This window comes from Pleurodeles waltl, chromosome 10 (genome assembly GCF_031143425.1).
Source record: "Pleurodeles waltl isolate 20211129_DDA chromosome 10, aPleWal1.hap1.20221129, whole genome shotgun sequence".
Taxonomy (NCBI): Eukaryota; Metazoa; Chordata; class Amphibia; order Caudata; family Salamandridae; genus Pleurodeles; species Pleurodeles waltl.
The window spans coordinates 735908512-735928047 of NC_090449.1; the positions used below are offsets into that span (position 1 = coordinate 735908512).

Sequence of the window (19536 nt, forward strand, 5' to 3'; positions counted from 1 at the left end):
TGTATGAGGCGTAGACCATGTTGCTGCCTTACATATTTCATTCATTGGAATATTTCCTAGAAAGGCCATGGTAGCACCTTTCTTTCTGGTTGAGTGTGCCTTTGGTGTAATAGGCAGTTCTCTTTTAGCTTTAAGATAGCAGGTTTGAATGCACTTAACTATCCATCTAGCAATGCCTTGTTTTGAAATTGGATTTCCTGTATGAGGTTTTTGAAAGGCGATAAATAGTTGTTTTGTCTTTCAAATTAGTTTTTTTCTGTCGATGTAGTACATTAGTGCTCTTTTGATGTCTAATGTATGTAGTGCTCTTTCGGCTACAGAATCTGGCTGTGGGAAGAACACTGGTAATTCTACCGTTTGATTTAAGTGGAACGGTGAGATTACTTTTGGTAAAAATTTAGGATTGGTCCGTAGAACAACTTTATTTTTGTGTATTTGAATAAATGGTTCTTGAATGGTAAATGCTTGAATTTCACTCACTCTTCTTAGAGATGTGATGGCAATTAAAAATGCAACTTTCCACGTTAAGTATTGCATTTCACAAGAGTGCATGGGCTCAAAAGGTGGACCCATGAGTCGTGTTAGGACAATGTTGAGGTTCCATGAAGGAACTGGTGGTGTTCTTGGTGGTATAATTCTCTTTAGGCCTTCCATAAACGCCTTTATGACTGGTATCCTAAACAATGAAATTGAGTGCGTAATGTGTAGGTAAGCAGAAATTGCCGTAAGATGTATTTTAATGGAAGAGAAAGCTAGGTTAGATTTTTGCAAATGTAGTAAGTATCCTACTATTTCTTTTGCAGATGCGTGTAAAGGTTGAATTTGATTAATATGGCAGTAATAAACAAATCTTTTCCACTTATTTGCATAGCAGTGTCTAGTGGTAGGTTTTCTACCCTGTTTTATGACCTCCATACATTCCTGTGTGTGGTCTAAGTGCCCGAATTCTAGGATTTCAGGAGCCAAATTGCTAGATTCAGCGATGCTGGATTTGGATGTCTGATCTGTTGTTTGTGTTGTGTTAACAGATCTGGTCTGTTTGGCAGTTTGATATGAGGTACTACTGAAAGGTCTAGTAGTGTTGTGTACCAAGGTTACCTTGCCCATGTTGGTGCTATTAGTATGAGTTTGAGTTTGTTTTGAGTCAACTTGTTTACTAGATATGGAAGAAGTGGGAGAGGGGGAAAAGCGTACGCAAATATCCCTGACCAGTTCATCCATAGTGCATTGCCCTGAGACTGATGTTGTGGGTACCTGGATGCGAAGTTTTGGCATTTTGAGTTTTCTTTTGTTGCAAATAGATCTATTTGTGGCGTTCCTCACATTCTGAAGTAAGTGTTCAGTATTTGGGGGTGATTTTCCCATTCGTGGATCTGTTGGTGATCCCGAGAGAGATTGTCTGCTAACTGATTCTGAATCCCTGGAATAAATTGTGCTATTAGGCGAATGTGGTTGTGAATCGCCCAATGCCATATTTTTTGTGTTAGGAGACACAACTGTGTCGAGTGTGTTCCTCCCTGTTTGTTTAGGTAATACATTGTTGTCATGTTGTCTGTTTTGACAAGAGTGTATTTGTGGGTTATTATGGGTTGAAATGCTTTCAGAGCTAGAAATACCGCTAACAGTTCTAAGTGGTTTATATGAAACTGTTTTTGGTGAATGTCCCATTGTCCTTGGATGCTGTGCTGATTGAGGTGTGCTCCCCACCCTGTCATGGATGCATCTGTCGTTATTACGCATTGTGGCACTGGGTCTTGAAAAGGCCGCCCTTGGTTTAAATTTATACTGTTCCACCATTGAAGCGAGATGTATGTTTGGCGGTCTATCAACACCAGATCTAGAAGTTGACCCTGTGCCTGTGACCACTGTGATGCTAGGCACTGTTGTAAGGGCCGCATGTGCAACCTTGCGTTTGGGACAATGGCTATGCATGAGGACATCATGCCTAGGAGTTTCATTACTAATTTGACCTGTATCTTTTGGTTTGGATACATGGCTTGTATGACATTTTGGAATGTTTGGACTCTTTGTGGACTTGGAGTGGCAATTCCTTTTACTGTGTTGATTGTTGCTCCTAGGTATTGCTGTGTTTGACACGGCAGAAGGTGTGACTTTGAGTAATTGATTGAGAAACCTAGTTTGTGTAGGGTTTGTATGACGTAATTTGTGTGTTGTGAACACTGTTTTTGCGTGTTGGTTTTGATTAACCAATCGTCTAGGTACGGGAACACATGTATTTGCTGCCTTCTGATATGTGCAGCTACTACTGCTAGACATTTTGTAAAAACTCTTGGCGCAGTTGTTATTCCGAATGGCAACACTTTGAATTGGTAATGTATCCCTTGGAATACAAACCTTAGGTACTTCTTGTGTGAAGGATGTATTGGTATATGGAAATATGCATCCTTTAGATCCAGTGTTGTCATGTAGTCTTGTTGTTTGATCAGTGGGATTACTTCTTGTAATGTAACCATGTGAAAATGGTCTGATTTGATGTATGTATTTACTATTCTGAGATCTAGTATGGGTCTTAGAGTTTTGTCTTTTTTGGGTATCAGAAAGTACAGTGAGTAAACTCCTGTGTTTAGTTCTTGTTTTGGTACTAACTCTATTGCTTCTTTTTGGAGCAATGCTTGAACTTCTAGTCCTAGAAGATTTATATGTTGTTTTGACATATTGTGTGTTTTCGGTGGAATGTTTGGAGGGAATTTGATAAATTCTATGCAATAACCATGCTGGATAATTGCTAAGACCCAAGTGTCTGTTGTTATTTCCTCCCAATGTTTGTAAAACTTGGTTAGTCTCCCCCCCACAGGTGTTTTGTGTTGGGGATTTGTGACCTTGAAGTCACTGTTTGTTTGGAGGAGTTTTGGGACTTTGGAACTTTCCTCTGTTCCTTTGAAATTGTCCCCCTCTATATTGTCCCCGAAAACCTCCCCGCTGATACTGGCTCTGGTAAGTGGGCTTTGTTTGTGAGGCTGTGGCTTCTGTGGTTTGCCCTCGAAACCCCCCTCGAAATTGTGTCTTTCGAAATGTGCCTCTGCTCTGTGGGGAGTAGAGTGCGCCCATGGCTTTGGCCGTGTCAGTGTCTTTTTTAAGTTTTTCGATCGCAGTGTCCACCTCCGGCCCAAACAACTGCTGTCCGTTGAATGGCATATTCAGCACAGCTTGCTGTATCTCTGGTTTAAATCCTGATGTACGCAGCCATGCATGTCTCCTTATTGTTACAGCTGTGTTGACAGTTCTAGCAGCTGTGTCTGCAGCATCCATTGCTGACCGTATCTGATTATTTGAGATACCCTGTCCTTCTTCTACTACTTGCTGCGCTCTCTTTTGGAACTCCTTGGGTAAATGTTCAATAAGGTGTTGCATCTCATCCCAATGGGCCCTATCATATCTGGCTAGCAAAGCTTGCAAATTTGCAATACTCCACTGGTTTTCTGCCTGTGCCGCCACCCTTTTGCCTGCAGCATCGAATTTTCGACTTTCTTTATCTGGAGGTGGTGCATCTCCTGAAGTATGAGAGTTGGCTCTTTTGCGCGCTGCTCCCACTACAACAGAGTCTGGTGTTAGCTGTTGTGTAATGTACACTGGGTCTGTTGGTGGCGGTTTATATTTTTTATCTACTCTTGGAGTAATGGCTCTCCCTTTAACAGGCTCCTCAAACACTTGTTTGGAGCGTTTTAGCATTCCGGGTAGCATAGGAAGACTCTGATATTGGCTGTGTGTGGACGACAGTGTATTAAAAAGAAAGTCGTCTTCAATGGGCTCTGAATGAAGGCTGACATTATGAAATGCAGCTGCTCTTGACACCACTTGTGCGTAGCCTGTACTATCCTCTGGTGGCAATGGTTTAGCTGGATAGCATTCTGGACTATTGTCTGACACTGGTGCGTCATAAAGGTCCCATGTGTCAGGGTCATCTTGACTCATTCCTGTATGCGTTGGGGATTGCATCATTGGTGGAGTGGCTAATGGTTGCGGAGAGTGATGTGGGGATGGTGGTGGTGTTACTTGTTTAGCCACCTTTGCGTGTGGCTGTTTGTCTTTGTCTTGGAAGGCAAGCTTGCGTTTCATTTTGACTGGAGGAAGAGTGCTGATCTTCCCTGTATCTTTTTGAATAAAGAGCCGTCTTTGTGTGTGATCTGGCTCTATTGCCTGCAATTCCTGTCCAAATCTATGTGTCTTCATTTGTGTGGACAGTCCTTGTTCCTCAGTGTAGGAACTTGTTTTCGGTTCCGAGGCCGGATATTTCGGTACCGAAACCTTTTCGGCTGCTTTTTTCGGCTCCGACTAAACCTTTTTTACTTTCGGCGTCGTGCTCTCTCGGTGCCGGCCCGTGTCGGTGCCGGTGTCTCGGTGCCGAATCTTCTCTGAGCCACTATCTCGGGCCCGAGATTGCTGTGTGCCGGTATCTCGACCGGAGTCGGATGACTTCGACACCAGCTCGCCCTTTTTCGGTGCCGATGAACGGTCACCTACTTTTCGGGTTAAGCCATGGCCTGTTGGCGGTGGCGTCCCCTGGGCCTTAGCGCTTTTCTCGTGAGTTTTTGTTTTCGACGTCTTACTCACGGTTTTCGGCGTTTCCTCAGGATCGATCTCCTCAGACTCTGACTCCTGGGTGGAGAATGTTTCTTCCTCCTCCTCGAAACGCTCTTGTCCTGTCGGCGCCGACGCCATTTGCAGTCTTCTTGCTCTTCGGTCCCTGAGTGTCTTCCTGGACCGAAACGCTCGACAGGCCCCGGCAAGTATCCTCCTTGTGTTCTGGTGACAAACACAAGTTACAGACCAGATGTTGATCTGTATATGGATACTTGTTATGGCATTCTGGACAGAAGCGGAATGGGGTCCGTTCCATCAGCCTTGAAGAGACACGTGGCCGGGCCGACCAGGCCCCGACGGGGATGGAAGAAAACCCCGAAGGGCCACCGGAGCTCTTCTTAATTCGGTGTCGATCTGTTGTAACTAACCCGATACCGAACGCAAACAATACCGACGATTTTTCCGAGATTCTAACTAACTTTCCGACCCGAAACACAGAGCGAAAAGGAACACGTCCGAACCCGATGGCGGAAAAAAAAACAATCTAAGATGGAGTCGACGCCCATGCGCAATGGAGACGAAATGGGAGGAGTCCCTCGGTCTCGTGACTCGAAAAGACTTCTTCGAAGAAAAACAACTTGTAACACTCCGAGCCCAACACCAGATGGCGTGATGTGCACAGCATGTGTATCTGCAGCTACACATGCCATCGAACATATATATATAAATACATATTTCAAAACTACTTAACATTCTCTTTATTGACTCTAAAGTCTAAATATTGATGAACTGATTGTTGTTGCAGTAACTGAGATTTCCTTTTGCCACTCTCATAAAAGATCCAGAAAAGTTAATGAATAAAGAGAGATTTCAGGGTGATGTCCCCAGCAAGAGCGATCCATGAGCATGTGGTCCTCAAACGTGTGTAGGCATAGGTGTCGGCCTCAAAGCCCTCCCCACCCATTACCAGCCATAAAGGGAAACCATATTTGCAGGAAAATGTGTAGCTTGTCCAGTAACTTATGAGTCTTTCACACAAGGCTGCTTGATACAATGTGGTCAACCATTCGTTGTGGGTGGGTAAATGTAGTGATATCCAAAGACGAAGCATACAGATGTAAGCCCTAGCCAAGGCTGCAAAGAGGAGCCGTTATGGCAGGAAGGCCAGCAGTGCATGTATTATAATCAGCTCTTGTGTCCGGGTGAGTGGAATGTTTAGAGTCTCGGTAAGAGAGTACCCACAACAGTGCCACAGGTCAGTCAGGGCTGGGCAGTTGTAAAGGACATGTAGGAATCGCATGCAGCCTGGGCACATCGGAAGCAGTTTGAATAAGGAAGTAGGCCTGCCTTGTGTAATTTGTGGGGCATCCAATACCAGTCCTGAATCACTGAGAAGAGACAGAATTTCACTCTGGATTTCCTGACAGCTCTGTCCAATTCCTCTACCAGCGCCTTCCAGATGCATTCAGTGTATTCCACGTTTAGGGCATCCTGCCTCGATGGTAGTAACTTATTACAGGTGTCTAGCTACATCACCATGGCCACTTAGTCCTCTCCAGCACACAGCTTTCTACTACCTACTCCCGCCAGCTCAACATCAGAGGAGAGGCAGGCAGTGGCTCTTGAATTTTCCTTTTGCCCTCATTTTCCTATGGTGCTAAAGCCGAAATAAAAGCTCAAAGAAAAGAAAAGTCTGGCAAAATCCACCAGGAAGGTGACAGACATCTGTTTTACTAAAGCTGCAGCAGTAGAGTAGACTAACATGTTAACATGGAGAAGAAAATGTCATATTTTGAACTGCAATATGCAACCCCCTACGACAACTCTGCAAAAACACATGCTACAATGTTACTCATCACTGCCTAATTCTAGGTTAGGATTGTATTTTGGAAAATGCTTTTAGATCATATTTTCTAATCATCATATCTTGTGAACGTGCAGATGTCTATTCTCTCTATGTACTAAAGATAACAGTTTCTCCAACAATTGGGCTTCCATACTCAATCTAATATATGTGTACATAAGATGGTTGTATATTTGTCTTTTGTGATACATTTTATCACGTATATATTAAATATTTGGGGAGCAGTGTGGTATGTGGTATTAAGTACACCCATATGTATGTAAATAGGATGTTGTATGTCACCTTGTTGTTCTGAGACATTTTAAAAGTACTTGGTCTGAACCAAGGTATGTTCCTCTGTACATCCAGATTTGCAAAAACTGGGGCACTTTCTCCCACAAATATCATATGGCGTTATACCACTCCAACTTCAACCACATCTAACTCATTTGCATCAAACTCCTTCCTACCAAAATCCTATCCAATATATCCTCGCATCGCTCCAGTAACTAGGCCTGTTGAGTAATGTGGTCTTTGGGAGCAGCAGGCTACCGCTTGTCACAGCCATTCACTGAGTATTAAATCACATCAGGGGCAGCTTGTATGCATTTGGAATAAAAAGCTACAGAAAACAGCAGTCAATGCCTAATTCCACAAGAGCACATAGTACCCCCCACTACTAACACAATTGCGTGAATGGTGGGCATGTAGGCAAGGGGTGAGCAGGGAAGAAGAAATGGACGGGTGGGTGAGGGGAGAAAAAAGGGACTGTTGGAAGCAATACACACAATAAAGGACAGCTGAAGATAGCTAGGAAGGGGAGATGAGAGGGGTCAAGCAGCAATGGGAGGGTGGTGGTGGTGGGGCAGCAACTAATGCAAGGGGTGGGTGGGTAGAGACAGGTCACAAAAAAGATGCACTCTGCGGGAGTGCTGCACTACAATTCTTTTTAAAAAGTACCTTTGCAGGCACACGGGCGCAGACGAGAAGCAGTATTTGGTCCAGGCTCCCCAGCAGGGGCACATATGAAGCCCCAGGTGGAAGCAAGAGGTGAGGAGGAGGCGAAGCAAGGAAATGAGAGCAACATGAGAGCAAACCAGTAGTAAGTAAAGGTAAGCAATGGGAGGGCTCCAAGCCCCTTTTAAAAAACTTTTATCAAAATAAAAGTCGAATGCGCATAACACTTCAAGGTTGGGTAATGTCTCTTTGAAAGAATTAGAAACCAATGTCAGAAGAATGATCATTGCATTCTGAACTGACTAACAATAACTTTGGGTCAAGGATTTTTTTAAATGTACGTTTGTTCAGCATTCTTAAACAGATATTAAAGACTCGCTGTCTTAATCAGGATCCCATAATTTACTTCTAACAATTAGTTTTCAGCTTTTAGTGCTGGCTATTTGCAAGCTGTGCTCACTCCTAATATTTAGTGTTGGCTTCAGTACATTGAAGCTTGTTTTACTTCAAGAGGTTCTGAGGTGGCTCGCAATAGCTCCCCTTAAAAGGCAGTCTCTTTAACTCAGATTGTATTTTTTTTTCTTCTTACAGGTAACTGCATGTGTAATGATGCAACACAATTAGTATGTGTCTTGCAAATATATAATTGGGAGGTGGGTAGGTCATGTGTGAATCTAAAGCATTACAGGTTTCAAGCAGATTTGCTACAGGTAAGAAGTATTTTCTGTTTGCTGTGCACATGTTGTGCACAAAGGTGAAAAACATTACTGAACCCTCTAGCACAGTGGTCAACAAAACAAATAAAGCAAATACTTGAAACAAAGCATTAGGCACTGCTGGGGAGGGACCTGAGTATCTACTCAATAGTGTTTAGTAGATGTGTTAAGTGAAGATTAAGTGGCAACTTTTTCAAATGTCTGCTAATGGCAGGTCTGCCAGTCACACCATTTCTGCAAGTAGAATTACAACAGTGATAGCTTGCAGTTTGTGTCTGGCTTTAGAATAACAAAGTTAAATGTATCTAACACTTATCCACTTTTGAGATTGGGTTACAAGATGGGGATGTACAAATGCATCAATAATGGCTTGAATCCGCTGACTGCACATTTGGTAGAATGTGATATATCTTTACCCATACAGTGAAGATTTGGGGCTTTGAGAAAAAAGGATAGCAAATGAATAGACTGAATGACATGAAAAGGTGCACATACCTTTGGAAGAAAGCAGGGATCTGTCTGCAACATTACTTTATCCATATGATTTTGCATGAATGGCTCTTTGTATGACAGAGCTAGAAATTTTCCTACCCAGTGCAAAGTGATGCCAAGTGGGAAATCACGTTCCAACACAGAAACCTACTTTTCAGGACAGAAACTGAAGGGCAGAAGAATTTCACCCAACAGTCGCTCATTAGCCCAATAAGAACTACATTCAGGTCCCAGCTGTTAAATGTGCATAGAAACTGTATGCTGCTGGGCAGATTTAAGAATGGCTCCATAATATGCATGTTTCATCTGTTGGAACAGAATTTACAGGCTCGACTGGTCCCAAGTCCCTGTGGCCAGCATTAATTATGCCACGTACTGTCCAGATGATCTTACATTCCTGTTTTATGGTAATAAGGTGCTGGTTCATCCTCATCTGTGCAAAACTACTGGCGAAGAAGGTGGGATAGTAGCACTCTTCTGTTTTAGGAATAGAGAAAGCCATAAGCTCAGGAGGTAAAGTCTCTTGAAAGTTAAATTACATTGTTTTTAATAGGTGGCTGAGGGATCCTTGTAGGCTAGTCCATTATGTGCTCAGTGTCATGATAAATGTAAATGGTATGCTGGAGTACATTCGACAATGGTGGCTAGAATTAATCCAAATTGTCAGGTTAATGGGCAGGTCTCGGTGCAGACGGCTTGCTAGTCATTGATAATTTGCTCAGGGTCAAAAAATTAGTGGGGTCTTCAAGAAGCAGAGACTAGTTTCAGAGTTCAGACACTTCTCTAAGCAGAGGCTACTCCAAAGCTGAAGGGGATTTAGGATGCTCAACCATTTGTTGGATGGATTTTCAGCCTTTTTTCAAGGAGGCCTTTTGGGTAAGACATGGTGCTAGTTTTTGATGCTTTGTTATGAAGATTTGAGAAACCTATTGCGCTAGGCCCCACCGGGAAGGTTCTCATGCTGTAGAGCTTAATCCTGGGATATGAAGTTCTACTGGGGCTGCTTCTCCATGTCAAGTGAAGTAATGTAAGGTGTTGTCTTAGTCCTTGATGCAGCACCCAGAAAATATTGCTCCTCATTGATAGAATCCTTGGAAATATAATGTGTAATCCACTCCGGGAAATTGTTCCGGCTACCTCATGGTTCTCCCTCATTAGTGTTGGACTCTAGGCTCTCGAAGTCATTGGCAACCCTAACTAGGGCTTAGTGGATGCACCTTCTGTGTCTTCGAGGCCAAAAGTATTTAAAGATTGAAAAGCCTGCCAAACTGCACATACACTTTCGCCGGTGCCTCTCGGCAGACACAGGTTAGTAACCAGGTGCCTTTTCTGACTACTGGAATGTACTCTTACAATTCTGACAAATTTAAAGAATGTATTCCATCACCACACCCCATGAGTCGTTCTCATACAATATGGCCCTAGGCTCTTCAGTTCAATCTGGTGCTGGTCGGTGTTCTCAATACTGCAATGAAAGTCCTTCATAACTCCGCTCCCCTATTGTCAAAACAATTTTCAGTGCTCAGCAATGCTTAATATGTGAGAGAAAGAGTGCCAGGGCCCAAACCTCTGCTCAGAAGCCGGTGGTCAGTGCAATTTAACATTGGCGTGCCGAATACCCCAGCTGGTAGTCTTTAATCCACTACCAGACTAGTGGGTGGGATCTGAGGGGCACAACTTACCCATCCTTTTCTAATTTAAGAAAAACTGCTCCCCTACTTTTTGAGAATAGAGGATTGTCCCAGGATGGTTAATTCTGAGAGCTGAAATGCTTCAGCTGAAACTTAAGGCAGGGTGTCTCCTGTGCTGTGAACCCGGAGTAGGGGCATACAACTAAACAAGCCTTCTTGCCAGGTTGCCTGCCTGCCTGAAAGAAATGTAAGCGTGCACAACTAGTTAATCTGCAAATGTAAAGGTTGCCTGGAAGCTGGTATTGGCTTTAATTTATGAAATCACTTGAAGCTTCCTGATGACACAGATTTATTCATTGTGAGCGGACACCAGCTGAGCTATCAGGTGCGTGTTTTTAATGGTCATTTATGATAAACTGCACTATATGCATTGTGGGTATTACTAAATCTTTATTTTGGAAACACTTTCTTTTAAACCGTTCTGTGCATTTTGCAGCAGCCTACGTGTACTGTGTGTAATGAAGTTTAAAATAATAAGAGACATATTCACAGTGCTTTCTGTCACAGACTGGCACCTCATAGCACTAAACATGCACAGGTCACTATTCTTTATTGCACCAACCAAGATTCAATTATGTGGCTCTTTGATTACAAACACAGACCCATGAAGTGCATTAAATAATAGAGGTTTCATAATGTACGACAGTGCATTTCCACTGCTTTAATTCACTCATTTAAGCTGTGTCTTATTTTGTGTGTAGTTACCACAATGTGAAAGACCAAAAAAAGTTACATCATTTTGTTTTTAGCCACGTCTTTGACCCCACCTCATCTCACCATGCCTCCTCTATGCACAGCATCAAAGTTCCCATACTTTTTTAATGCACTTCGACCACTGTACCAGACACTTCCCTATCTCTTTTTCTCCCTCCTGCAGGTTCCTGCTTTCTCCAGTTGTGACGGTTTTGCTGTCCTTCTCTTCCTCTATCTTTCCGAATTCTGTGTTTTTCCCACTCTTGCACTCAGTAAATATCGGATGCGTGGAAATATGGTTCCCAAAAATAAGAGTTGGTGGCCAGGGCCGGGCTGGCCATAGGAGCATCAGGTGTTTTACAAATCGGCTGGACTGTTTTCTGAATGGGGGCAGATTTCACAGAGGTGCTGCAATATCACCCAGTAACAAAAGCAGCAGAGCTTTGTAGCAGTAGCACCTCGTCCACCCATGACTCGGGGTCAGTCCCACAAAATTGCCAGTGCTGCTTTTGGTTCCCAGTCCAGCCCTGTTGGTGGCCCCCAGTGACAATCATGGCTCAAATTAACCACTGGTGTGCAGCGATCCATGAAGCACTGTGTTGCAAGTCCAAACCTGATGTTTGTTTGCTGCAATCTCAGGGGCAGTCTGTGTCTGACCTAGGCTTTGCTGGTTTCAGGGGAGCTCTTCACATGTTAACTCTAAAACAAAAACACTTCTATGAAAAAAGCTGTAATGTACGAGACCACCACTAGATAGCAGGAGTGTGCTCTGTATTTGATCTACAGCGGCACGTGCTGCAAACATTGTTACAGGGTGCAGAAATATCGTGATGGAAGATTAAAACAGCATTAAAATATTGTTACCAAGGCACTCAACATAATAAATGCAAAGTAAAACACATCAAACCTTAATAAAATACATTTCCATACCATTTTTATAAAGACTAGTATCTCTCTGACAAAGGGATAAATAAAAGACAACATATTAGATAGACAAAGTCAAGTGGGCACAGACAATGAAGTGCACCTACATTTCCCTTACTCAGCCGTTAACCCTTTGACTGCCAGGCCTTTTCCCCTCCTGTGCAGAGCTTTTTTTTGTCTATTTGGGGCAGTTTGCGCTTAGGCCCTCATAACATACCCAGACTTTGTGGGTTACCCTAGAGGAGAACAAGAAATTAGCCAAAATATAGCTAAAGTTTATTTTTTTCAAACAAATGGGAAAAAGGTGCTGCAGAAGAAAGCATATGTTTTTTTCCCTGAAAATGACATCAACAAAGGGTTTGCTGTGCTAAAATCATCATCTTCCCAGCTTTCAGGAACAGACAGACTTGAATAAGAAAACCACATTTTCAGCACCATTTTGGCATTTTACTGAGACATACCCCATTTGTGCTATTTTTCTGCTTTCAGCCTCCTTCCAGTTAGTAACAGAAATGAGTGTGAAACCAATTCTGGATCCCAGACAGCTAAACATTTCTGAAAAGTCAACAAAATTCTTCATTCACAAAGGGGTCATTTGTGTAGATCCTTCAAGGTTTTCCTACAGAAATTAACAGCTCAAATAATAAAAAAATATTGAAATTGAGGTGAAAAAGAGCCATTTCTGTCCACGTTTTCTTCTATAACTTTTTCCAGCTATGGCAGATTTTTTAAAGCAATATACTGTTACGTCTACTGGACTCTTCTGGTTGCGGGGATATATAGGGCTTGTAGGTTCATCAAGAACTCTAGGTACCCAGAGACAATAAATGAGCTGCACCATGCAATGGATTTTCATTGTATATTGGGTATACAGCAATTCATTTGGTGAAATATAAAGAGTGAAAAATAGGTATCAAGGAAACCTTTGTATTTCCAAAATGGGCACAAGATAAGGTGTTGAGAAGCAGTGGGTATTTGCACATCCCTGAATTTCTTGGTCCCCATAATAGCATGTGAATTACAGGGCATTTCTCAAATAGACTTCTTTTTTACACATTGTCTTACATTTGGAAGGAAAAAATGTAGAGAAAGACAGGGGGCAATAATACTTGTTCTTCTATTTTGTGTTTCCTCAAGTCTCCCGATAACAATGGTACCTCACTTGTGTGGGTAGGCCTAGTGCCCGCGACAGGAAACGGAACAATGACACATCACATTTTTATACTGAAATCTGGCATGTTTTTTGGAAAGTGCCTAGCTGTGGATGTTGGCCTCTGGCTCAGGGGGCACTTAGGGAAACCTACAAAAACTGTGTTTTTTTTTAGTTTTTTGTTTTTTTTAAAGTAGACACCTAGGGGAATCCAGGATGGGGTAACTTGTGGGACTCTCAACACGTTCTGTTACTCAGAATCTTTTGCAAACCTCAAAATTTGGCAAAAAAAACACTTTTCCAAACTGCCTAGCTATGGATTTTGGTCTACAGCTCAGCCGGCACCTAGAGAAACCTAGCAAACCTACACAATTTTTAAAACTAGACTTCTAGGGCAGTGGTCCCCAAACTTTTTCGACCAGTGGCTCCCTTGACCTATTGGCAGTTGGCTTCGGCTCCCCACTGTGTTATTTTTGTTTTGGCGAGTGAGGGAGAGGGCCGGGGGGGGGCTTGTAAGCCCAGCCTCTGGAGTTCTTCCATTTCGTTCCTTCAAAAATATTTGGTAGGAACTATGACGGTATAATAATCATAGATGTTGCAAAATACAAAAATATATAACAGTTGTTTAATAAAAAAAAAAAAACCTTTCATTGGTTAAGACAGAAACAATGCTCTTCAGCACTGTGGTCTGCATAACGATTTCCTTTAAAACTATGTTTTGGCCCTTAAAAATTGCCTCCAGCACAGGGAGCTCTCCTTCAAGTCATTCTAGTTGTCAAGGAGCCACTTTTGATATATAAGAATGCAGCTCCACTAATCAGCTCTACTATATTTCACTTTCAAGTACTTTACTAAAGTACTTTATTAAATGTTCCAGCAGCTACCATTATCTTAACTCTGCTTCTGTCTCTTCTAGCGTCTCATGGAGTTATTACACTCTCCTGTCTCAGACCTCTGTATTTGTCTGCAGTCTCTGATTCCTTCTCACTATAGTTGTGTGTCACAGTTCGTGTCAATTCAGTTCTTATTATGGGACAAAACTCCGATGGAGGTCCACATAACACCATATCAAAAAAGTAAAAACACATTTCTGCATTAAACATTTTGCATACTATCATAGTTATAAGAACTTATTCATACACTATAAGAGTTATTAAAAAGTCTTCCCACCAACTAACATAAACAAGACTAAAAACAGTGCCCTTCAGGATTAAATAAAATATATTTTTAAAACAATACCACAATTTCCTTAAAAGTGACACCGTACATACTTAAGTCTAACACGTGCCTCTGTTTTTATTTCTGCATTGCTCATAGTTTGTGTTAACTGTTCTGACAGATATGAGCAATTCCTGTGCTATTTTGCATGTCGCACTGCCATCTAGTGGTACTAGAGGGAGTTTCATCTTAGCAAAACATGGTTGAAAACCAGTTTGAAAAATGAAAGAAATTGCACTCGGAATATTGAGGCTTTACATCATGGCACCCCTGGGTAGTTTTGGAGGTGCACCAGGGTGCCACGGCGCAGACTGGGAACCTCTGACCTAGGGGAACCCAGGATGGGTTAACTTGTGGCGCTCTCACCAGGTTCTGTTACCCAGAATCTTTAGCAAACAACATATGGCAAAAAAAACAAAAAAAAACTTTTTCCTCAAATTTCGGTGCTGCAAAGTTCTGGAGTCTGAGGGGAGCTGCAAACTTCCTTCTACCCAGCATTCCCCCACATATCCTGATAAAAATGGTAACTCACTTGTGAGGGTAGGCCTAGTGCCCACGACAGGAAAAGCCCCAAAACACTACGTGGACACATCAAAATTATCAAACACAAAACTACCTGTTTTTGCGGGGGGCACCTGGGTTTTTGGTCCTGGGCTCAGCAGCCATCTAGGGAAACCTACCAAACCCAGACATTTCTGGAAACTAGACACCTGAGAGAGTTGAGGGAGGTGTGACTTGCATGGATCCCCCAGTATTTCTTACTCAGAATCCTCAGCAAACCTCAAATTTAGCTAAAAAATAAAATAAAAAAAATTCCCCCCCATTTCTGTGTGGGATCACCGCACTGGCACAAATTTCCTACCACCCAACTGTCCCCTCAGTCTCCTGATAAAAATTATACCTCACTTGTGTAGGTGGGCCAAGACTGTTACCCCCCCCTTCAGTTGGGGTGGGGGCATAACAATTTTGTCCCTATTTATACAGGGAGTGCAGAATTATTAGGCAAGTTGTATTTTTGAGGATTAATTTTATTATTGAACAACAACCATGTTCTCAATGAACCCAAAAAACTCATTAATATCAAAGCTGAATATTTTTGGAAGTAGTTTTTAGTTTGTTTTTAGTTTTAGCTATGTTAGGGGGATATCTGTGTGTGCAGGTGACTATTACTGTGCATAATTATTAGGCAACTTAACAAAAAAAAATATATACCCATTTCAATTATTTATTATTACCAGTGAAACCAATATAACATCTCAACATTCACAAATATACATTTCTGACATTCAAAAACAAAACAAAAACAAATCAGTGACCAATATAGCCACCTTTCTTTGCAAGGACACTCAAAAGCCTGCCATCCATGGATTCTGTCAGTGTTTTGATCTGTTCACCATCAACATTGCGTGCAGCAGCAACCACAGCCTCCCAGACACTGTTCAGAGAGGTGTACTGTTTTCCCTCCTTGTAAATCTCACATTTGATGATGGACCACAGGTTCTCAATGGGGTTCAGATCAGGTGAACAAGGAGGCCATGTCATTAGATTTCCTTCTTTTATACCCTTTCTTGCCAGCCACGCTGTGGAGTACTTGGACGCGTGTGATGGAGCATTGTCCTGCATGAAAATCATGTTTTTCTTGAAGGATGCAGACTTCTTCCTGTACCACTGCTTGAAGAAGGTGTCTTCCAGGAACTGGCAGTAGGACTGGGAGTTGAGCTTGACTCCATCCTCAACCCGAAAAGGCCCCACAAGCTCATCTTTGATGATACCAGCCCAAACCAGTACTCCACCCCCACCTTGCTGGCGTCTGAGTCGGACTGGAGCTCTCTGCCCTTTACCAATCCAGCCACGGGCCCATCCATCTGGCCCATCAAGACTCACTCTCATTTCATCAGTCCATAAAACCTTATAAAAATCAGTCTTGAGATATTTCTTGGCCCAGTCTTGACGTTTCAGCTTGTGTGTCTTGTTCAGTGGTGGTCGTCTTTCAGCCTTTCTTACCTTGGCCATGTCTCTGAGTATTGCACACCTTGTGCTTTTGGGCACTCCAGTGATGTTGCAGCTCTGAAATATGGCCAAACTGGTGGCAAGTGGCATCGTGGCAGCTGCACGCTTGACTTTTCTCAGTTCATGGGCAGTTATTTTGCGCCTTGGTTTTTCCACACGCTTCTTGCGACCCTGTTGACTATTTTGAATGAAACGCTTGATTGTTCGATGATCACGCTTCAGAAGCTTTGCAATTTTAAGAGTGCTGCATCCCTCTGCAAGATATCTCACTATTTTTGACTTTTCTGAGCCTGTCAAGTCCTTCTTTTGACCCATTTTGCCAAAGGGAAGGAAGTTGCCTAATAATTATGCACACCTGATAAAGGGTGTTGATGTCATTAGACCACACCCCTTCTCATTACAGAGATGCACATTACCTAATATGCTTAATTGGTAGTAGGCTTTCGAGCCTATACAGCTTGGAGGAAGGCAACATGCATAAAGAGGATGATGTGGTCAAAATACTCATTTGACTAATAATTCTGCACTCCCTGTATGGGGTGGGGGTATGGCCATACCCCCACCCTCTTTTTTTTTTTGTATCTTACCTGGTGTCTAGTGGGCTTTCTGCCCCCCCACCACCTCTTGGGGGCAGATGGGCCATACAAAAATAGGCCGATCTGAAATGGCTAACAGTAATGTGCCCCCATGGGGAGTAACCCTTGGCAAAGAGGCTGCCCCCCTTTCCTCCCCAAACAAAACGCACATACCAATCCCTGGTGCCTAAGTGGTTTCTGCCTCCCTTGGGGCAGATAGGCCTCAAAATAGGCAGATCTGCCCCCAAGGAGGGCAGAAATGGCCAACAGTCAGGCGCACCCTTTGGGGAGTGACCGTTGCCCAAGAGGTATTCCTTCCACACAAAAAAAAAACTAATCTGTGGCGTTGTTGTGGTTTTTGCCCCCCTTGGGCCTAAAAATAATAGGCAGATCTCCCCCCGGGGGGGGCAGAAATGGCCAATAGTTATGTGCTCCCTTTGGGGGTGAGGGGGGGGGGGGGGGGGCGACCCTTGCTCAAGGGGCTGTCTCCCCACAAAACAAAAAAACTGATAACAAAACAATCCTTGGTGCCTTAGTGGATTCTGTCCCCCTTGGGGGCTGATGGGCCTAAAAGTTTTTTTTTTTAAATAGGCCAATCTGCCCCCTGGGGGGGCAGAAATGGCCAACAGTTGTATGCCCCCTTTGGCGGAGTGACCCTTGCCCAAGGGGTCACCCGGCCCACACAAAAAAAAAAAAAAAAAAACTTGGTGTCTTTGTGGCTTCTGCCCCCCTTGAGGGCAGATGGGCCTAGAAATAATAAGTCAATCTGCCACCAAGGGGGGCAGAAATGGCCAAGAGATATGTGCCACCATTAGGGAGTGACCCTCCCACACAGATAACAAATGCACACAGATCCCTGGCGCCTAGTGGGTGGCCTATGAGGAGAACAGGTGAAAACCAACCTCATGATAGCTCAAATAAATACATACATATAACCATATTGATGTAACACAATTACAACAATTATTTATATAAAAATTAACTAAAACTTATATACACTTGCAATACAAAAGTCTTGGTATGACCAGACAGGCAACGGGGAGGCGGGTGCGATCTGTGAGGAATCCACAGGTGGCTAGTGTATCCACCAGAAAAAGCGTTACCAAAGGTAAGCAACTTATTCTTCTGATGGATACAACTACCTGTGGATTCCTCACCTTATGAGCAGCGACCCAAAGCAGTACCGCACTCGGAGGTGGGTGCCTGACTAGTCACACCAAGAAATCCTGTAACCCAGAACTAGCAAAATGGCCATCCCTTCTGACCTCTGAATCCAAGGGGTAGTGCTTCGCAAAAGTATGAAGGGAAGCCCAAGTTGCCACTTTACAAATATCTACCACTGGCACACCCCTACCCAAAGCTGAAGTGGCAGCATTAGCCCTGGTAGAATGAGCTCTAATACCCTCAGGAGGAGTCTTCTTTGATAATGAATAACAGATCTTAATGCAAAGAATGACCCACCTGAATAAGGTTCTTTTATGGACAGCTCTGCCTTTCATCTTTCCTACATATCCAACGAAGAGTTGGTCATCCAACCGAAAGTCCTTTGTTCTCTCAATATAGAAACTGAGAACCCGTCTGAGGTCCAAGCAATGGAGTCTTTCTTCCTCTTTTGAAGGATGAGGAGGAGGGTAGAAAGATGAAAGGGTAATAGGCTGCCCCATATGGAAAGGAGTGACAACTTCAGAAATGAAAGCTGCCCTGGTTTTCAGCACCACTTTGTCAGCAAATGATGTAAAGGGAGGTTTGACACTAAGGGCCTGACGCTCACTCACAAGCCTAGGAGTCATAATAGGTATAAGGAAAACTGTCTTAAAGACCAATAATCTTCAAGGACAAGAATGCATGGGTTCAAACGGTAAACCCATTAAAAAAGTTAAAACCAGATTTAAATCCCACTGAGGCATAAGAAATGGAGTGGGACGAAATTTATTTGTTAAACCTTTTAAGAACCTAACAACAATAGGTGATTTGAACAAGGAAGGTTGATCTGGAAGGCAAATAAAGGCTGACAGTGCCGACAAATAGCCTTTGACAGTTGCAACTGCACAACCTTTCTGTGCTAACATTAAAGCAAACAACAGAACATCAGACAGATGGGCTCTCAAGGGATCAATTTGTTTCTCTCCACACAAAGCCACAAATTTTGTCTACCTGCCGGCATAAGCAGTCTTAGTGGAGTATCGTCTGGCCGATAAAATAACATCCACTACCTCTGGTGTGATAGAGAAAGCACTCAGATTGCCCCATTCAATCTCCAGACATGCAGGTGGAGGCTCTTGAGGTGGGGGTGTAGAACCTGCCCCTGCGACTGCGAGAGGAGGTCTGCCCTGAGAGGGAGACGGAGCGGAGGGCACAGTGAGAGTTGGAGAAGGTCCGTGTACCACACCCTTCTCGGCCAATCTGGAGCTATTACAATGACATGAGCCCGATCTGGACGAATCTTCCTCAGAACCCAAGGAATAAAGGGTATGGGGGGAAACGCGTAAAGCAACTGGTCGCACCAAGACATCTGAAACGCGTCCCCAAAGCTACTTGCACCGGATACTGGAGGCTGCAGAACGAGGGGCAGTGCGCGTTCTCCCGAGTGGCAAATAGGTCTATCTGCGGAAAACCCCACATCCGAAAGATGTGAAGGGCCAGATCCGGATGGAGACACCACTCGTGATCGGCCGAGAAATGCCGACAGAATGTCTGCACGTACATTGAGAACTCCGGCCAGATG

General features: G+C 43.4%; 1 protein-coding gene across 2 annotated transcripts in view; it reads right to left on the reverse strand.

Moving 5' to 3' along the window:
- MTPAP (mitochondrial poly(A) polymerase) overlaps positions 1-19536 on the reverse strand; it is a 182256-nt gene that overhangs the window by 20897 nt on the left and 141823 nt on the right. The window contains exon 9 of one of the 2 annotated variants that reach the window (XM_069211290.1): positions 12320-12413. The exons of the other annotated variant lie outside the window; for it this stretch is intronic. Within the exon in view, the coding sequence (XP_069067391.1) occupies positions 12330-12413 (84 nt within the window). The 3' untranslated portion in view covers positions 12320-12329. The remainder of the gene's footprint in view (positions 1-12319; positions 12414-19536) is intronic. 2 annotated transcript variants of the gene reach the window in all.